This window comes from Ranitomeya imitator, chromosome 3, assembly GCF_032444005.1.
Source record: "Ranitomeya imitator isolate aRanImi1 chromosome 3, aRanImi1.pri, whole genome shotgun sequence".
NCBI classification, from domain to species: domain Eukaryota; kingdom Metazoa; phylum Chordata; class Amphibia; order Anura; family Dendrobatidae; genus Ranitomeya; species Ranitomeya imitator.
The window spans coordinates 15,488,721-15,509,450 of record NC_091284.1 but is presented as its reverse complement, the minus strand read 5'-3'; the positions used below and the strand labels follow the sequence as shown (position 1 = coordinate 15,509,450).

Here is a 20,730-nt window from a genome sequence, read left to right as displayed (position 1 = left end):
GGGAGTCGCATCCATTAAGATCGTTTTCTAGGTTTACCCATTTTTTGTTGTTTTTACTGTGATAAAGGTCTAGGATACAAGTTCCCATTGATGCATAACTATAAATCGCGAGATCCGGGAGACCCAATCCACCCGTCAGTTTAGATCTACTTAATGTTGTATATGAAATACGTGCCCGGTTATGAGACCAAATAAAACGAGTAATCATTTGTTTGAGGCGGGAAAAGAAAGAAGCCGGTAGGTATAGGGGGATTGTTTGGAAAAAATATAAGAGGCGAGGCAAGAGGTCCATCTTAACTGCATTGATCCTACCCAGCCAGGACAATTGGAGCCTGTGCCATTTCTCCAAGTCTGAGTTTGTTTTCTGTAGGGTTGGTGCTAGGTTGGTTTCAAACAGTTTAGATGTTTTGCTTGTAATTTTAATACCTAAATAAGTAAGGGAATCAAAGCACCATTTAAATGGGAAGGTCTTCCTAAGTTGATCTACCAAAGGGAGTTGGAGTGAAATGTTTAGGATTTCGGATTTATGGGAATTTATTTTGAAGTTGCTTAGGTGACCGAATTTATGTAGCTCCGAAATGATGTTTGGTAGGCTCGTAGAGGGGGCCGTAATATATAACAGGATGTCATCTGCAAAAAGTGCTAGCTTATGTTCTTCAGAACGAAGTTTTATACCATTAATTGATGGGTTGTTTCTCAAGGCCACAGCTAAATGCTCCATTGTTAGGATATATAAGAGGGGAGAGAGTGGGCACCCCTGCCTTGTACCATTTCTGATCGTAAACATATCCGATAGTGTGCCGTTTACCTTGTCCTGGGCACTAGGAGAAGAATACAGGGAGGAGATCCTACGCAGCATATTTTCTTTTAGGCCAATTTCCTCTAGGGTCTGAGAAATAAACTCCCAATGGACCCGGTCAAAGGCCTTTTCCGCATCTATTGACATGATACACAGGGGGTCCCCCTCTCTGCCCGCTCTGTCAATTAGAGAGATAGTTTGGATTGTGTTGTCCTTCGCCTCTCGCCCTGGAACGAAGCCCACCTGGTCCTGGTTTATTAGTTTCGGTAAAAGGGGACATAGTCTATTGGCTAACATTTTTGCATATATTTTAATATCTAGGTTTATTAAGGAGATCGGACGGTAATTATCGCACGTAGAAGGGTCCTTGCCCGGCTTAGGGAGAACTGTTATGTGAGCGATGAGTGCCTGTGTAGGGAACGAGCCCCCAAGAGAGACAAAATTACAAGCCTTCAGAAGTATTGGACTAAGCAGTGTGTTGAATGACTTGTAGAAGCCTGCCGAGAACCCATCAGGGCCCGGGCTCTTGCCCTGTTTCAGGGCGCTGATGGTTTCAGATACCTCCTCCACTGAGAATTCCTTTTCAAGATCAAGTAGATCATCTTCAGGTAGAGTGGGTAGTTTATGTTCCTGTAAATATGATTTGATTTTGTTACGGAGAGAATGTAGTGGGGCCTCTTTATAGTGTCCCGCTATGTTATATAGAGATTTGTAGTATTCGCTGAAGTTGGAAAGAATATCTTTGGTGTTAAACACTTTCTTCCCCTCTTTGTTTTTGATAAAGGGAATGTAGGTATTGGGATTACGTTGATTAAGGGCTCTGGCCAAGAGTCTACCACTTTTATTGCCGAGCTGGTAGAAGCGGCTCTTGAGTCTTTCTCTGAGGCATTTAGATTTTTGGTCTATTATAGTTAGCAGTTTTTGTCTGGCCGAGGAGAGCCGAGCAAATGTGCTGGCCTCAAGGTCTCGTTTATGTTTGTTTTCTAATTGGTGGATTTGTTCTGTTAAGCTAAGTATTTCTGCCGCTCTTTCTTTTTTTAACCTAGCGCCTTGAGAGATGAGGACGCCTCTTATTACACTTTTCAAAGCTTCCCATTTTACAGTGGGGGACGTGGTGTCTTCCTCGTGGTCAGACAGGAAATCTGTGATTGTTTGATCAATCTTGGATTCACATATGGGATCCTGTAGCAGGTTTTCATTCAGACGCCAGGAGAAACCTGGTCTCGAGGCAGAATGAAGTGAGATTGTTAGGTAAATAGGAGCGTGATCTGACCACAATATCGACCCCACGTCCGCCTTTACCTGCATGTCGAGCAACTTATGTGAAACGAAGAAATAGTCTATTCTACTGTAAGTGTTGTGTATTTGTGAGAAGAAGCTGTAGTCCTTAGTTGTTGGATTAAGAACCCTCCAGACATCTACCAGTCTCATGCTGCGCAGCTGGGATCTTATTTTTTTAATAGAAGATGTAGGATATGAAGACTTACCCGAAGAGACATCCACCGCAGGGTTCATAGGAATATTAAAGTCGCCCCCAAGTATCACAGGAGAGGAACCAGCAAACTCCTCGAGGCGTCTTTTGCATTCGGCTCCAAACTTCTGTTGCCCTTGGTTTGGGAAATATACATTAGCAATTACAAGTTTATGTGCTGCCCATGTGATGAGTAGGAAGATATATCTGCCGTGTTTGTCAATTTGTGAGTCTAAGATCTCAGGCACAAAGGATTTGTGGAAGGCTATTGAGACACCTTTTGACTTTGAAAATGGATTTGGGCAGTGATACCATTTAGGATAATTTTTCGTGATACAGTGTGGCACCACACCAGTTTTGAAATGTGTCTCTTGGAGCAGTAGCACAGAGACCTTTTGCTTGTGGCTATCAAATAGGACCCGCCGTCTTTTTTATGGTATATTTAGCCCCTTAACGTTGAAGGAGCAAAATTTAATTTCATCCATTATCAAATACCTTTACGCCATTCCGCGATACCATGCGCCCCATTCGCCAGAACACGCGACAGCCAGGGGTAGTAGGGAAGAAACAATAGGAGGGAAGGGAAAAAGGCGGGGTAGAGAAGAAATAATAGAACATGGAAAACGTAAAAGAAGGTGCGTTAGGATTGACGCACCGGGTCAGGCTATACATCTGTGTAGTTAGGGCAAAAGAATGGAGGAAAAGTCTCCTCCACTCCCTTCACCCGTGCACCTTAAGTGGAAAAGGGAAGCCGAGGGAAACACTGATCCCCCCCCACCCCCCCGAACTTGGTAGGTCCCATAAACGAGAACTTGCAAACATGTAACGTCTGGTTAAACATAGTAATAGTCCCTGCACCGGCGAGATGTCCCGCATGCCAGCAGAGAACACAGGAGAAAAAAAAAAAAAAAAAGGGGGAGGGAGGGAAAGGGGGGAATTTAGGGGACAGGGAAGGAGGACAAATTCACCGATGACAGGCAGGACACCATGCGCCCAGGTGCTCAAAGAATAGAATCAAACCTCTATGGCGAGCCCATGGTAAGACAGACCGCCCCACCAGGAGACTCAGCCGTTTAACAATAAGTGTTCATGAGACCACTCAACTGCAGCAGAGTATCTGAATGCATTGCAGCAATGAATAAAAACTAATTGAAACTAAGAAGAAAATGAAACAAGAGAAGAGAGAAAAACTTCATGGGGGATCTGAGGAGCCTTCGTTGGTATGACGATTCTTGGAACGGGGAACCTTGAGCCACCTTGGAGGAGCATCTGGAAGTGTCGGAGCCAGAGGCCAATCCGTAAGATCTATTAGTGGAAGTTCAAACGTGCCTAGGAAGTTAGCCAGATCCCCAATCCGGCGGAAATATGCGCTTTTGCCACCTTTGGATGCTGATAGTTGAAATGAGCCACGACCCATTTTTAACCCGTTTCCGACCTGTGACGCCACGTAGGCGCCATGAAAGCCGGTGCCAATCTGACCTGTGACGCCTATGTGGCGTCATGATCATGGCAGGATTGCATTCCCGCAGTTCGGGTGAAAGGGTTAACTGAAATTTCACCCAACCTGCAGGGACGGGGGGGGGGGGGGGGGGGGGGGGAATGGTACTTGAGCCCAAGGCTGGTGGCTTTGCCCCCTCCCTCCCCCCATGGCTACTATCGCTCTGATTGGCTTTTGAAAGTGAAACAGTCAATCAGAGCAATCGTAATACTTCACCAATGAAAATTGATGAAATATTAAAATCCAGCCATGGCCGATGCTGCAATATCATTGGCCACCATTGGAGACCCCAATCTGACCCCACCACCGACTTACAGCGGCGATCTGCAGCCGCCAGTGTTTTCTACCCTCCATTATGTCCTCCGTTGCCCTCCTTTCCCCTTCACCCTGTCCGGCGCCCTCAACGCTGTCCGATTCCACCGCCCCATAACTCCGGAGTCCCAGGGTCCCTCCCGGTGTCCATCCGCCTTCTAGGATGGGCGCCACCATCTTCCAAAATGGTGGGTGCATGCTCAGTGCGCCCGCCAAATCTGCAGGCCGGCAGATTCGTTCATTCATTTTGATCACTGTGATAGATCATATCACAGTGATCAAACTAAAAAAAAATAGTAAATAACCCCCCCCCCCCCTTTATCACCCCCATAGGTAGGGAACATAATAAAATAAAGAAAATATATTTATATTTATTTTTCCATTAGGGTTAGGGTTGCAATTAGGTTAGAATTAGGGTTAGAAGTAGGCTATGTGCACACGGTGCGGATTCGCCGCTGCGGATTTGTAGCAATTTTCCATCACGTTTACGGTACCATGTAAACATATGGAAAACCAAACCCGCTGTCCCCATGGTGCAGAAAATACCGCTCTGTATTTCCCGCAGCATGTCAATTCGTTGTGCAGATTCCGCAGCGTTTTACACCTGTTCCTGTATAGGAATCCGCTGGTGAAATCCGCACAAAAAACACTGGAAATCCACGGTAAATCCGCAGGTGTCCTGCGGATTTTTAAAAAACAGTGCGGAAAACGCTGCACACAAATCCGCAACTAGGGTACATAGCCTTAGGGTTGGAATTAGGGTTAAGATTAGGGTTAGGCTTGTGGTTATGGTTAGGATTAGGATTAGGCTTGTGGTTATGGTTAGGATTAGGATTAGGCTTGTGGTTATGGTTAGGGTTGGGATTAGGGGTGTCTTGGGGTTATGGTTGTGATTAGGGTCATGGTTAGAGTTGGGATTAGGGTTAGGGGTGTGTTGGGGTTAGTGTTGGAGTTAGAAATGAGGGGTTTCCATTGTTTAGGCACATCAGGGGTCTCCAAACGCAACATGGCGCCACCATTGATTCCAGCCAATCTTGTGTTCAAAAAGTCAAATGGTGCTCCCTCACTTCCGAGCCCCGACGTGTGCCCAAATAGTGGCTCCCCCCACATATGATGTATCAGCATACTCAGGAAAAACTGGACAACAACAATTGGGGTCCAATTTCTCCTGTTACCCTTGTGAAAATAAAAAATTGCGGGCTAAAAAAATCATTTTTGGGGAAAGAAAAATGATTTTTATATTTTCACAGCTGAGTTATAAACTTCTGTGAAGCACTTGGGGGTTCAAAGTGCTCACCACACATCTAGATAAGTTCCTTGGGGGGTCTACTTTCCAAAATGGGGTCACTTGTGGGGGAGCTCCAATGTTTAGGCACACAGGGGCTCTGCAAACGCGACATGGTGTCCGCTAACGATTGGAGCCAATTTTTCATTCAAAAAGTCAAATGGCGCTCCTTCCCTTCCAAGCCCTGCCGTGCGCCCAAACAATGGTTCCCTCCCACATATGGGGTATCTACGTACTCAGGACAAATTGGACAACAACTTTTTGGGTCCACTTTCTCCTTTTACCCTTGGGACAATAAAAAAATTGTTGCTAAAAGATCATTTTTGTGACTAAAAAGTTAAATGTTCATTTTTTCCTTCCATGTTGCTTCTGCTGCTGTGAAGAACCTGAAGGGTTAATAAACTTCTTGAATGTGGTTTTGAGCACCTTGAGGGGTGCAGTTTTTAGAATGGTGTCACTTTTGGGTATTTTCAGCCATATAGACCCCTCAAACTGACTTCAAATGTGAGGTGGTCCCTAAAAAAAATGGTTTTGTAAATTTCGTTGTAAAAATGACAAATCGCTGGTCAAATTTTAACCCTTATAACTTCCTAGCAAAAAAAATTTTGTTTCCAAAATTGTGCTGATGTAAAGTAAACATGTGGGAAATGTTATTTATTAACTATTTTGTGTCACATAACTCTCTGGTTTAACAGAATAAAAATTCAAAATTTGAAAATTGTGAAATTTTCATTAATTTCCATTTTTTTTCACAAATAAACGCAAAAATTATCGACCTAAATTTACCAATAACATGAAGCCCAATATGTCACAAAAAACATTCTCAGAATCACTAGGATCCGTTGAAGCGTTCCTGAGTTACTACCTCATAAAAGGGACACTGGTCAGAATTGCAAAAAAAGGCCAGGTCATTAAGGTCAAAATAGGCTGGGTCATGAAGGGGTTAATGTCCTAGCGGAGGGAAGGAGGTTGTCACTCAGGATTTTTTCGGTACATGGCTCCATCCATTCTCCCGTTGATGCGGTGAAGTAGTCTTGTGCGCCTAGCAGAGAAACACCCCCAAAAACATAATCTTTCCACCTCTATGCTTGACAGTGGGGATGGTGTTCTTTTGGTCATAGGCAGCATTTCTCTTCCTTCTAACACAGCGAGTTGAGTTAATGCCAAAGACCTCAATTTTTGTCTCATCTGACCACAGCACCTTCTCCCAATCACTCACAGAATCATCCAGGTGTTCATTGGTAAACTCCAGACGGGCTGCACATGTGTCTTCTTGAGCAGAGGGGCCTTGCGGCACTGCAAGATTTTACGCCTTAACGGCGTAATGTGTTACTAATGGTTTTCTTGGTGACTGTGGTCCCAGCTGCCTTGAGATCATTAACAAGTCCCCCCCCCCCGTGTAGTTTTATTTAGGCTGATCTCTCACCTTCCTCGTGAATAAGGATACCCCACGAGGTGAGATTTTGCATGGTGCCCCAGATCGTTGTCGATTGACAGTCATTTTGTATTTCTTCCATTTTCTTACTATTGCACCAACAGTTGTCTCCTTCTCACCCAGCGTCTCACTTATGATTTTGTAGCCCATTCCAGCTTTGTGCAGGTCTATGATCTTGTCCCTGACATCCTTATAAAGCTCTTTGGTCTTGCCCATGTTGTAGAGGTCAGAGTCTTTCTGATTAATTGAGTCTGTGGACAGGAGTCTTTTATAAAGGTGACTATGTGAGACAGCTGTCATTAATGCAGGTAACGAGTTGATTAGGAGCGTCTAAGGCTGCGTGTCCACGATCAGGATGGCCGGCGGTATCGTCGGAGTGCTCTGCGGTAAGCCCCGCCCCCTTCTGGGACGCCATGATGCCGGATGTGTTAACAGCACACATCCGGCATCATCGCACCCATCGCATAGGGCCCTGTGCTATTTCTTGCGGCGCCGCAGCGTCGCCGCAAGATATACGGACATGCTGCGATCTGAAAAGACGCGCAGCATGTCCGGAGTCGCAGGGCTGGCGCGTGCGTGTTACCACGCACAGTGGAGACGGGATTTCATTAAATCCCCTCCACTATGCTGTAACATCTGGACGCTGCGTGTCTGACGCTGCGGCTCTATGCAGCGTCAGACACGCAGCGTTTCCTGCACGTGGAAACATACCCTTACTGGTCTGTAGGAGCCAGAACTCTTAATGGTTGGTAGGGGATCAAATACTTATTTCTCACTGCAAAATGCTCTGGGTACAGGATAATGACACTGACACTGGGGGTACAGGATAATGACACTGACACTGGGGGTACAGGATAATGACACTGACACTGGGGGTGCAGGATAATGACACTGACACTGGGGGTACAGGATAATGACACTGACACTCGGGGTACAGGATAATCACACTGACACTCGGGGTACAGGATAATGACACTGACACTGGGGGTACAGGATAATGACACTGACACTCGGGGTACAGGATAATCACACTGACACTCGGGGTACAGGATAATGACACTGACACTGGGGGTACAGGATAATGACACTGACACTGGGGGTGCAGGATAATGACACTGACACTGGGGGTACAGGATAATGACACTGACACTGGGGGTACAGGATAATGACGCTGACACCCGGGGTACAGGATAATCACACTGACACTCGGGGTACAGGATAATGACACTGACACTCGGGGTACAGGATAATGACACTGACACTGGGGGTACAGGATAATGACACTGACACTGGGGGTACAGGATAATGACACTGACACTGGGGGTACAGGATAATGACACTGACACTGGGGGTACAGGATAATGACGCTGACACTCGGGGTACAGGATAATGACACTGACACTGGGGTACAGGATAATGACACTGACACTCGGGGTACAGGATAATGACACTGACACTGGGGGTACAGGATAATGACACTGACACTGGGGGTACAAGATAATGACGCTGACACTCGGGGTACAGGATAATGACACTGACACTGGGGGTACAGGATAATGACACTGACACTGGGGGTACAGGATAAAGACACTGACACTGGGGGTACAGGATAATGACACTGACACTGGGGGTACAGGATAATGACACTGAGAACTGGGGGTACAGGATAATGACACTGACACTCGGGGTACAGGATAATGACACTGACACTGGGGTACAGGATAATGACACTGACACTGGGGGTACAGGATAATGACACTGACACTGGGGTACAGGATAATGACACTGACACTCGGGGTACAGGATAATGACACTGACACTGGGGGTACAGGATAATGACACTGACACTCGGGGTACAGGATAATGACACTGACACTGGGGGTACAAGATAATGACGCTGACACTCGGGGTACAGGATAATGACACTGACACTGGGGGTACAGGATAATGACACTGACACTGGGGGTACAGGATAAAGACACTGACACTGGGGGTACAGGATAATGACACTGACACTGGGGGTACAGGATAATGACACTGAGAACTGGGGGTACAGGATAATGACACTGACACTCGGGGTACAGGATAATGACACTGACACTGGGGTACAGGATAATGACACTGACACTCGGGGTACAGGATAATGACACTGACACTGGGGTACAGGATGATGACACTGACACTCGGGGTACAGGATAATGACACTGACACTGGGGTACAGGATAATGACACTGACACTGGGGGTACAGGATAATGACACTGACACTGGGGATACAGGATAATGACACTGACACTCGGGGTACAGGATAATGACACTGACACTGGGGTACAGGATAATGACACTGACACTCGGGGTACAGGATAATGACACTGACACTGGGGGTACAGGATAATGACACTGACACTGGGGTACAGGATGATGACACTGACACTCGGGGTACAGGATAATGATACTGACACTGGGGGTACAGGATAATGACACTGACACTGGGGATACAGGATGATGACACTGACACTCGGGGTACAGGATAATGACACTGACACTCGGGGTACAGGATGATGACACTGACACTCGGGGTACAGGATAATGACACTGACACTGGGGATACAGGATAATGACACTGACACTGGGGGTACAGGATAATGACACTGACACTGGGGGTACAGGATAATGACACTGACAGTCGGGGTACAGGATAATGACACTGACACTCGGGGTACAGGATAATGACACTGACACTGGGGGTACAGGATAATGACACTGACACTGGGGGTACAGGATAATGACACTGACACTCGGGGTACAGGATAATGACACTGACACTGGGGGTACAGGATAATGACACTGACACTGGGGTACAGGATAATGACACTGACACTGGGGGTACAGGATAATGACACTGACACTGGGGGTACAGGATAATGACACTGACACTCGGGGTACAGGATAATGACACTGACACTCGGAGTACAGGATAATGACACTGACACTCGGGGTACAGGATAATGACACTGACACTCGGGGTACAGGATAATGACACTGACACTGGGGGTACAGGATAATGACACTGACACTGGGGGTACAGGATAATGACACTGACACTGGGGGTACAGGAGAATGACACTGACACTCGGGGTGCAGGATAATGACACTGACACTCGGGGTGCAGGAGAATGACACTGACACTCGGGGTACAGGATAATGACACTGACACTGGGGGTACAGGATAATGACACTGACACTGGGGGTACAGGATAATGACACTGACACTCGGGGTACTGGACTATGACACACTAATATTTGGGGTGCAGGGCGGACACTCGGGGCGCCCCCTGTATTACTGTAGGTGAGTCGGGGGATGTAGGACATTAATGGCGTCTGTACATTTCCTAGGTGGGGGTGGTTCGGACGCTTCAGCACCGGATTCTGTCCTGGAAGAAGATGCAGATGATGTCTCTGCCCCCGATGTAGAGGAGCCCCCCGGATTACCTGAACCCCCCGGATTACCTGAACCCCCCAGATTACCTGAGCCCCCCAGTGAGCAGGTCTCCAGTCCAGGAGCTGATGGGACGATCCTTACCTCACCCCGACCTGACGGTGATGGAGAAGTTGGGGGCCCCGGGGATGGCACAGTGTCCACGCAGGACTATCCTGGTGTCGGTGACGAGTCGTTGTCAGGAGCTGACACTGTGATGGGGGCGTCCGTGGAGGAGGATGGAGTCAGCGCTGCAGTGGAAACCTCGCAAGAAGCCGACACCGTGGACCCCTCCGATGGCCGCAGCCATCCTCCTCCTCCAGAAGGTGAGAGTCTATGGCTGAGTCACAATATTCTCAGATTTCGGGATTTATATAATTTATATACAGTCATATAATCCGCAGGTGAGGAGGGAGCAGAAGCTGCACAGCCTGAGAACATTGTAGACACTGGCCATAGTACAGTGGATGGAGGAGGGGAAGAGGAGACCACCGAGCGGACGGGTATGTAACCTCTATACCCTGTACTCATCCTTCTGACACAAAGCTCCAAATCCTCTGTGCAGACATGGAGGTAAGTAATAACGTTCTGTGCCTGCAGCCACCACTAGAGGGAGCCGACAACACTATAACCTCCAGAGCTCCACCTAGTGGTGGCTGCAGGTAAGGAAGATTTTATCATATTATTCTATGTCTCTTTAGTAGTTTTGGAGCTTTGTATCAGAGCTCTGGGTATTCTCCATGTAAGCGGTTGTCCAGACCTTTGATATCAAAAACATTTCCTTATAAAAGGTCAGCAATATCAGATTGCTGGGGGCCCAACACTCAGCCAGCACCTCCTCCAATCAACGGTTGGCATTTCACACAGTGCCTACATGTAAACAGTGAATGGAGCCAGAACAGCACAGCTCCATACAATGCATAGTGGCCGTTCTCTGGTACTGCAGCTCCTACTGAAGTGAATGCGATCTGAGCTGCAGTACCTTAGAATGGCCACTACACTTTGTAGGGCGCTGTGCTGTTCTGGCTTCGTACGCATTGTACATCCAGCCGCAGAGCAGACGATGCGGCTGCTGAAGTCCCGCATCTTACAGCGGAAGAGCAAATCAACTGCAGTAGAGTCGTCCAAACAATCAGCGGATAGCAATTATACCAATCTTTGATTTTACATCTGATTTTGGGAGTGTTGAAGATTCCTTGCAAAAAGCCATTTTTAAACTCTCTTTATATCTACAAGTCATTAAATAGAATCTTCTTTTGTAGAACATCAAACATATGAAGGTGATGAAGAAGAATTGGAAGAAACCGAGAAGATCCCTGATGACTTTTTCTATGACTATGACAGTATCTGTTCCCAGCCATACATCTCCCCAGACTCAGGGATCCCTGGAGGAGTCCTCCATCTTCTGTATCCTTCTCCCAGGAGCTAAAATCTTCCAAACATGCTTATAGATGACAATAGAGAGAATCGCTTTGTAGGTACCGCAATGGGTACATACACAACGCCAACAATGAAAGATGGTCTGATAACTAATATATTAAATGTAGATTTGAAAAATAGTTTTACTATTTCCATGTAGTATAGTAAAATGTTGGAAAATGTAGGAACCTCCCAACCCAACATCCAGTGCACTAGAGGGGACCCACCATGATAGAAATATAACATTTTAACCCCTTCACCAGGATGTACTAGAGCAGTTGAATACACTTGGTTTTCAAATGTTGATGTTTTCTTAATTTGTCTCAGACATTCTTTTGGCTATGACTGTACAAAAAGGGCAAATTTGCACTTGCTGAATGACCAGACCTTGCTTTATGTAGCTGGCACTATGGCCATCATCCTAGGACTTAAAACTCATGAACAGCAATATCTGAGGAGCAGCAGCGGTCAGGGTATTGGAGCTGTTGCAGTGAGTTTATCAGTCCATTTTCTATAACTCACCCTTATAATAGAAACTTACAAAATTTACCTGCAAAATAATGAACCCCTCTTCTTTTCCAGGTTCATCCCAGCAAGATCTATTTTGCAGTAGCAGAAAAGGGACACAAACCCAATATTATCATGTATGAATTCCCATCTCTGAAACCATATCGGATCCTCAGAGGTGAGACCCGAGCTAAAGTTTAACTATAAAAATGTAGAAATCAGACCCATTAGAGTCACTTTTTTTTTCCCTCAGGGGGCACAGAAGAAGCCTATGCCTTCATAGACTTCAATATGTCAGGGTCACTTCTTGCCAGTGTGGGCAGCTGCCCAGATTATATGTTGACTATCTGGGACTGGAAGCAAGAAAAGATCATGCTGAGATCCAAGGCATTTTCCCAAGATGTGTTTCAAGTTACCTTTTCTCCAGAAAATGAAGAACAGCTTACTACTTGTGGGACAGGGCACATTAGGTAAGTTTTTGCGTCAGTCTGTCACATAATATGACCTTGCTTCTATCGCATCCCCACAAGTCATACAGAATATATGTTATATTGACCAGTGTATATCTTGTTCTTTGTGTAGGTTTTGGAAGATGGCACGCACATTCACTGGCTTAAAACTGCAAGGGGAACTTGGAAGGTTTGGAAAAACGGCCCTAACAGACATTGAAGGATATGTCGCATTACCGGATGGAAAGGTATGTAAACTTTTTATACAATGGAGATCACATTCTGAAATTTTATTGGCATTTTACTGTAATAGAAAACACTGAAAAAATATATAAATAATAGCACAATTAAATAATGGGCACCGCCATGGGTGCGTGCTAAGAGGCCACATTTTCTCTGCAGGTGATATCTGGGTCAGAATGGGGCAACATGCTCCTCTGGGAAGGTGGTCTCATCAAGGTGGAGATATGTAGAAGAGGCCGAAGACCATGTCATAGCGGGCCTATTAACCAGTTTGTCTTAGATGAAGGAGAACTTATCACCATTGGTGCTGATGGCTCTGTCAGGGTAAGCTTCTGTTCCTATATATATGTGACTGAAATGAGAAACATAAAGGCTTCGAATTATATTTTTGTTTTGCACAAGAGGTTGGTACACAAAATGAGAATGCTTGGTCTGGGGGAAAATGTGTGTAAATGGGTTAGTAACTGGCTTAGTGATAGAAAGCAGAGGGTGGTTATAAATGGTATAGTCTCTAACTGGGTCGCTGTGACCAGTGGGGTACCGCAGGGGTCAGTATTGGGACCTGTTCTCTTCAACATATTCATTAATGATCTGGTAGAAGGTTTACACAGTAAAATATCGATATTTGCAGATGATACAAAACTATGTAAAGCAGTTAATACAAGAGAAGATAGTATTCTGCTACAGATGGATCTGGATAAGTTGGAAACTTGGGCTGAAAGGTGGCAGATGAGGTTTAACAATGATAAATGTAAGGTTATACACATGGGAAGAGGGAATCAATATCACCATTACACACTGAACGGGAAACCACTGGGTAAATCTGACAGGGAGAAGGACTTGGGGATCCTAGTTAATGATAAACTTACCTGGAGCAGCCAGTGCCAGGCAGCAGCTGCCAAGGCAAACAGGATCATGGGGTGCATTAAAAGAGGTCTGGATACACATGATGAGAGCATTATACTGCCTCTGTACAAATCCCTAGTTAGACCGCACATGGAGTACTGTGTCCAGTTTTGGGCACCGGTGCTCAGGAAGGATATAATGGAACTAGAGAGAGTACAAAGGAGGGCAACAAAATTAATAAAGGGGATGGGAGAACTACAATACCCAGATAGATTAGCGAAATTAGGATTATTTAGTCTAGAAAAAAGACGACTGAGGGGCGATCTAATAACCATGTATAAGTATATAAGGGGACAATACAAATATCTCGCTGGGGATCTGTTTATACCAAGGAAGGTGACGGGCACAAGGGGGCATTCTTTGCGTCTGGAGGAGAGAAGGTTTTTCCACCAACATAGAAGAAGATTCTTTACTGTTAGGGCAGTGAGAATCTGGAATTGCTTGCCTGAGGAGGTGGTGATGGCGAACTCAGTCGAGGGGTTCAAGAGAGGCCTGGATGTCTTCCTGGAGCAGAACAATATTGTATCATACAATTATTAGGTTCTGTAGAAGGACGTAGATCTGGGTATTTATTATGATGGAATATAGGCTGAACTGGATGGACAAATGTCTTTTTTCGGCCTTACTAACTATGTTACTATGTTACTATGTTACTATATGTCTGTTTCCTTCAGGTTTGGGATTTTGAGACAGTGGATACAGCAGACTCTGTGGATGACACTGGTCTCTTGGAGATGGAGCCCATGAATGAGCTTCTGGTTGGAAAAAACGTAAACCTGCAGTACATGGTGAAGTCTGTGGGTGGTGGCCCCTCGGTGTGGTTTGCGCAGGTAGGCTATGCTTTGTTTCTTTTTGGTATGAACAGGGATGCTGCCGTGGGGATATGACATGAAGGATTTTGCTTGGAGCAGTGTTATACTGGTGTAGCAGCCTGAGATCATGGCCGCCCTTAGTTATAGAGGCAGCCATGATTCTCTGCCTTCACTAATCCTGTTAAGACATATCATATATGAGAACTGTGCAGCTGCGCAGGGGTCCTGCCGCCTTAACAACACGTCAGCACTATGCGTGGGACTGTGCTATAGACCCCCACGAGGGAGGCGCACTATGGAAATCTCCCCCTCGTGCAGTTGGGTAGCGAGGACCCCACACATATTCAGACCGGTCTTCTCCCGTTAGTATTTGCTGCCTCATTTTCTGCTCTCGCCTTTGATTTGCAGGACGCCAGTGGGGGAATATGGAAGCTGGATCTCTCCTTTTCCAATATAGTAAGTTTCATACTTTTACTTCTTGACATTTGTAACGATAATTAGGTAAAACTACAGAAAACAGCCGGGGTCCGGTCAATCACAAACCCTGTTGATTATGGATGAAGATCGCGAGAATCTGCCGTGCCGGGGCTGGTGCCAGGATGGCGATGTGGTCGCTCGTTTTGTGACTTGTGTGCCGGGTCATTTGCTTTATGATTTATTCGCCTGTCGGTTGTGTAACCACAATGGCCGCCTTGCTTGTCTCCGCAGACACAAGACCCAGAATGCCTCTCCTCTTTTCACGCCGGCAAAATAAATGCCATGGATGCATCTCCATCAACGTATCTCATGGCCACTACATCCGCAGACCGTAAGTCCCTGGTAGCACAGTCATCGGTCACGATTCATCAACTTTTTTTATGCCATAAAAATTACTTTAGATACTTTGAAAACTCGTCATTTTCGAGCAGTTCTGCCAAAATGGAGCCGGGGCAGGAAGGGGCATGGCTGCGCCGGCCCATCAAGTCCATCAATAATGGTGGTGTTTCTTGCGCCAGAGATGTAACTTCAGTCCCTGACTGGAGTAATATTTCTGGCGAGACATAATCATCAAATTCATAAAGCCCTGTCTGTAAATGGACGTGTTATTGGGGTCCTGGGAAGGGGTCCTCACATGTGGAGGGGGCTCAGGAGCTGCGCTCTCTGCACATACGGAAGGTACTGTCTATATTAAATAGCATGCAGCGATCTGTAGCAGAAGCGGCTGACGCCAAGTTACGCCCGCAGCCGTTAACCATTTAAATGCAGCTGTCAATCTGTGACTGCGGCATTTAAATAGAACGGGCAGCTGCTCCCAGCAGCCCCCCGCGATGCGATTGTGGGAGGCCGATGGGTTACTATGATAGCGGGGGTCTGCTGAAGACCCCCAGTCACTGTCATCACTGTCACCGCAATATTGTGGCTTGACCACAGGTTCAACTCCCCTAAGGGGACTAAGAAACAATGTAAAAAATAATTTTTAAAAATCTTTTTTCTTTATCACCATATCTGGACACGGTGATAATCGTGTTTCTAGGCGATTTTTACAGCACAATGAACATAAACAAAACCCAAAAACCTTTTTATTGATACCATCTTGGGTACATACAACGTTTCGAGCGCTTCAGTGGCGTTTAGGCTCGCTCAGAGATTTATAGTGGTGTTTAGGCTCGCTCATAGATTGACAGTGGCGTTTAGGCTCGCTCAGAGATTTACAGTGGCCTTTAGGCTCGCTCAGAGATTTACAGTGGCCTTTAGGCTCGCTCAGAGATTTACAGTGGCGTTTAGGCTCGCTCAGAGATTTACAGTGGCCTTTAGGCTCGCTCAGAGATTTACAGTGGCGTTTAGGCTCGCTCAGAGATTTACAGTGGCGTTTAGGCTCGCTCAGAGATTTACAGTGGCGTTTAGACTCGCTCAGAGATTTACAGTGGCGTTTAGGCTCGCTCAGAGATTTACAGTGGCCTTTAGGCTCGCTCAGAGATTTACAGTGGCGTTTAGGCCCGCTCAGAGATTTACAGTGGCGTTTAGGCTCGCTCAGAGATTTACAGTGGCGTTTAGGCTCGCTCAGAGATTTACAGTGGCGTTTAGGCTCGCTCAGAGATTTACAGTGGTGTTTAGGCTCGCTCAGAGATTTACAGTGGCGTTTAGGCCCGCTCAGTGATTTACAGTGGCATTTAGGCTCGCTCAGAGAGTGGCGTTTAGGCTCGCTCAGAGATTTAAAGTGGCGTTTAGACTCGCTCAGTGATTTACAGTGGCCTTTAGGCTCGCTCAGAGATTTACAGTGGCGTTTAGACTCGCTCAGAGATTTACAGTGGCCTTTAGGCTCGCTCAGAGATTTACAGTGGCGTTTAGGCTCGCTCAGAGATTTACCGTGGCGTTTAGGCTCGCTCAGAGATATACAGTGGCGTTTAGGCTCGCTCAGGGATTTACAGTGGCCTTTAAACTCGCTCAGAGATTTACAGTGGCGTTTAGGCTCGCTCAGAGATTTACAGTGGTGTTTAGGCCCGCTCAGAGATTTACAGTGGCGTTTAGACTCGCTGAGAGATTTACAGTGGCATTTAGGCCCGCTCAGAGATTTACAGTGGCGTTTAGGCTCGCTCAGAGATTTACAGTGGTGTTTAGGCCCGCTCAGAGATTTACAGTGGCCTTTAGGCTCGCTCAGAGATTTACAGTGGCGTTTAGGCTCGCTCAGAGATTAACAGTGGCGTTTAGGCTCGCTCAGAGATTTACAGTGGCGTTTAGGCCCGCTCAGAGATTTACAGTGGCGTTTAGGCTCGCTCAGAGATTTACAGTGGCGTTTAGGCCCGCTCAGAGATTTACAGTGGCGTTTAGGCTCGCTCAGAGATTTACAGTGGCGTTTAGGCCCGCTCAGAGATTTACAGTGGCGTTTAGGCTCGCTCAGAGATTTACAGTGGCGTTTAGGCTCGCTCAGAGATTTACAGTGGCGTTTAGGCCCGCTCAGAGATTTACAGTGGCGTTTAGGCTCGCTCAGAGATTTACAGTGCCGTTTAGGCCCCCTCAGAGATTTACAGTGGCGTTTAGGCTCGCTCAGAGATTTACAGTGGCGTTTAGGCTCGCTCAGAGATTCACAGTGGCGTTTAGGCTCGCTCAGAGATTTACAGTGGCGTTTAGGCTCGCTCAGAGATTTACAGTGGCGTTTAGGCTCGCTCAGAGATTCACAGTGGCGTTTAGGCCCGCTCAGAGATTTACAATGGCGTTTAGGCTCGCTCAGAGATTTGCAGTGCCGTTTAGGCCCCCTCAGAGATTTACAGTGCCGTTTAGGCCCCCTCAGAGATTTTCAGTGGCGTTTAGGCTCGCTCAGAGATTTACAGTGCCGTTTAGGCCCCCTCAGAGATTTACAGTGGCGTTTAGGCTCGCTCAGAGATTTACAGTGGCGTTTAGGCTCGCTCAGAGATTTACAGTGGCGTTTAGGCTCGCTCAGAGATTTACAGTGGCGTTTAGGCTCGCTCAGAGATTCACAGTGGCGTTTAGGCCCGCTCAGAGATTTACAATGGCGTTTAGGCTCGCTCAGAGATTTGCAGTGGCGTTTAGGCCCGCTCAGAGATTTACAGTGGCGTTTAGGCTCGCTCAGAGATTTACAGTGGCGTTTAGGCTCGCTCAGAGATTTACAGTGGCGTTTAGGCTCGCTTGCAGCTGTTAGAGGCAGACGTCGGCTCCTGAGCTCACATCTTACCAAGGGACCCGACATTGGACATACCAGCCCGTCCAATGTCCGGAAGGGGGTAAAGGGGTTCACCAATACCTATACTCGTCTAGTGAGCCCGCACCGCTCCCCCATCCTGCATCCTTCTCCTTCACCCTCCATGCTGGCTTTTCAATGTGTCACCCCATGATACTTTGATAGTGGAGGGTAACCCCCTTCATACGCTCAGCTCCTTATGTGCTGGCAGTTGTAGTGCGGGGCCCTGGAGGCTTGTGTTGTAGACCGTAGGAGACTTTAATCTGTGCAGTCAGTTTATTGCGTTCCCCGTATGTAAAGTTCATCGGTCTCTTTCTATTTCAGGATCTCTGAGGATCTACGACTTTGCAGGGAAGGTTCCTCTCGTGGACGTGAAGTTTAAGCAAGGCGGCACGGCCCTGACGTGGGCTCCTCGCATGGTCAGCTCCTCGAACATAGTCAGACGGCCATATAAATCGGAGCGAGATCGGACTGGCCGGCGGCTCTCCTGACCCGAGCGTGACAGCTGCATACACATATATGAAGCTTTTGGGCCAGTCCGAGCATTGCCTTCTGATTTATATGGCCGTCAGACTGCGCCTTTACAATCACTGCACCAATAAACTGAAAATGTGGTTTTGGTGTCACTTATGGAGCCCCCCTAGAATTACTGTGCGGGGTGTGACGCCATCATTGCAGCAGTAATTCTCTGTGTTTTCTCGGCCTCCCGCTTCCATCCGTTCACCATCTTCTCTTCTGCAGGTTAATCCCAAAGGCGGCTTGTTTGCCATGGGATTCGAAGACGGGGTCGTCCGTGTCCTGGAGGTTCACAGTGCCTTCGGCAGGAGCGCCATGGCGGGACGGAGGGGCACCCAGGATGCAGCAGTAAACCTGAGACAAGCCTTCAAGCCGCACAATGCTCCAGTCACGGCCCTGGCCTATGAGCGCAATGGAGAGATCCTTTCCACGGGGGTAAAAGAGTTAGCGCCGATCGCTGCCGCTAACCAGCAGTTAAGGGGTTTGTGAAGGAGTCGGAGTCTGGTTTGTGCCCATCGTCCCCCCTCTGCTGTAGTGCAGTCACATGGTGTGATGGGATACTGTAGACCCCTGCTATGGGAAGCAGAAAAACGATTTTTATTTCTTTAAAAGCAGTAATATAAAATCTCTCACTGTCATCAATGGCAGCAGACTCCCGGCACCAGGTCATTTGTACCAAATCGGTTTTTTTTCCGCCATTTCCTTTTATTTTTTCCTTCCATTTTTCAGTAGACTGTTTGGTAAAATGAATGGCGTCATACAGCAAGCAAAAACAACGCATCATATGGCGATGTGTGTCTGCTGGAAAAAGGGGAGGAAAAACAGAAAAGAGCAAAAAATGGACAGTGGCCACTTCCTTCAGTTGCTTTGTAGATGTCCTTTTTTTTGTACAAGCAGCAACGGGAAGTTCTGCAACCTATAAAATGAAAGAGAACTATGGATGCAGCTCCGTCTGTGACTAGAGGGTAAGACATGATGTATGTGGAATAAAAGTGCTGCTTCTTCATTATCTGCACATCCTAGTATATGCTCTAGTCACAGACGGAGCTGCACCCATATTCCTCTCGGGTTATTGTATAGGTCGTACTGTATAACTGGAGCAGTGGTAATAATCCTCTCTCCTTCCCCGCGGCAGAGCGCGGACAGAACCGTCTTCTTCTTTGCTGTCGGCGATGTCTATGAACCTCTTGGATTCGTGCGTCTTCCAGGACCCGTCCGGGAGTTACACTGGTCTCCGTCCTCACACGTGAGTAGCCGCACAGTCGGTGGTGACACCAGCAGGTGGGGAGGATGGCAGTGCTCTGGTCTGGCGGCCATGGACTGACGACGTGGGCCTACAAATCTGTTTTCTCACCTCTACTGGTTCCTGTAATAATATTGTCCGTAAATTCCTTTTAGGCCGGGGGTCACATAACAGTATTTTCTCTCATCCATGAGTATTGGATGAGTCTGCACGGGGAAATTCACGCCGAATTCACGGCGGTAGACACCGGTCAGGCTGGGATTGTCGCATCCAATCTCTGTGGGCCGCGGTGAACCTATCTGCATTTACGCCTCTCGGTTGCAGGAGCTGAGCGCGCTGCTCGTTCTCTGTGACAACGGATTCGCCGTTCAGATCCCGGCCCCGACAGCCGACAAGACGGACCCGGCTTCCACCTACGAAATCCTCAACCTTCCCATAAGTTACTTCAGATTCAGTAGCATCAAGTCAAAGATTGAGGTAAGAACTGGGCGCAGACCCTCCAGCTACGTAAGTTACATCCGGCCTGGGGGTTCCTTCCTGTGGCCACGACAGGGGGCAGTATGGCGGTATGGATACATATAGGCATCATCTTTGGGTCCCTTTTGGATTTTTTAATGTACCATGGATAGAAATGTAAAAAGAAGAAAGCTGGACTGTAGAAGGCACAACTCCGGTCATCTCCT

The 20,730-nt window shown here is 47.1% G+C and overlaps 1 protein-coding gene across 1 annotated transcript in view; it reads left to right on the top strand.

Moving 5' to 3' along the window:
• CFAP44 (cilia and flagella associated protein 44) overlaps positions 1–20,730 on the top strand; it is a 256,160-nt gene that overhangs the window by 38,977 nt on the left and 196,453 nt on the right. Inside the window, exons 2-16 of the mRNA XM_069760527.1 lie at positions 10,195–10,602; positions 10,681–10,779; positions 11,539–11,683; positions 12,023–12,185; positions 12,278–12,380; positions 12,456–12,672; positions 12,785–12,899; positions 13,054–13,218; positions 14,475–14,630; positions 15,021–15,068; positions 15,321–15,420; positions 18,613–18,707; positions 19,030–19,239; positions 19,940–20,050; positions 20,372–20,524. Coding sequence (XP_069616628.1) covers positions 10,195–10,602; positions 10,681–10,779; positions 11,539–11,683; positions 12,023–12,185; positions 12,278–12,380; positions 12,456–12,672; positions 12,785–12,899; positions 13,054–13,218; positions 14,475–14,630; positions 15,021–15,068; positions 15,321–15,420; positions 18,613–18,707; positions 19,030–19,239; positions 19,940–20,050; positions 20,372–20,524 — 2,288 coding nt within the window. The remainder of the gene's footprint in view (positions 1–10,194; positions 10,603–10,680; positions 10,780–11,538; positions 11,684–12,022; positions 12,186–12,277; positions 12,381–12,455; positions 12,673–12,784; positions 12,900–13,053; positions 13,219–14,474; positions 14,631–15,020; positions 15,069–15,320; positions 15,421–18,612; positions 18,708–19,029; positions 19,240–19,939; positions 20,051–20,371; positions 20,525–20,730) is intronic.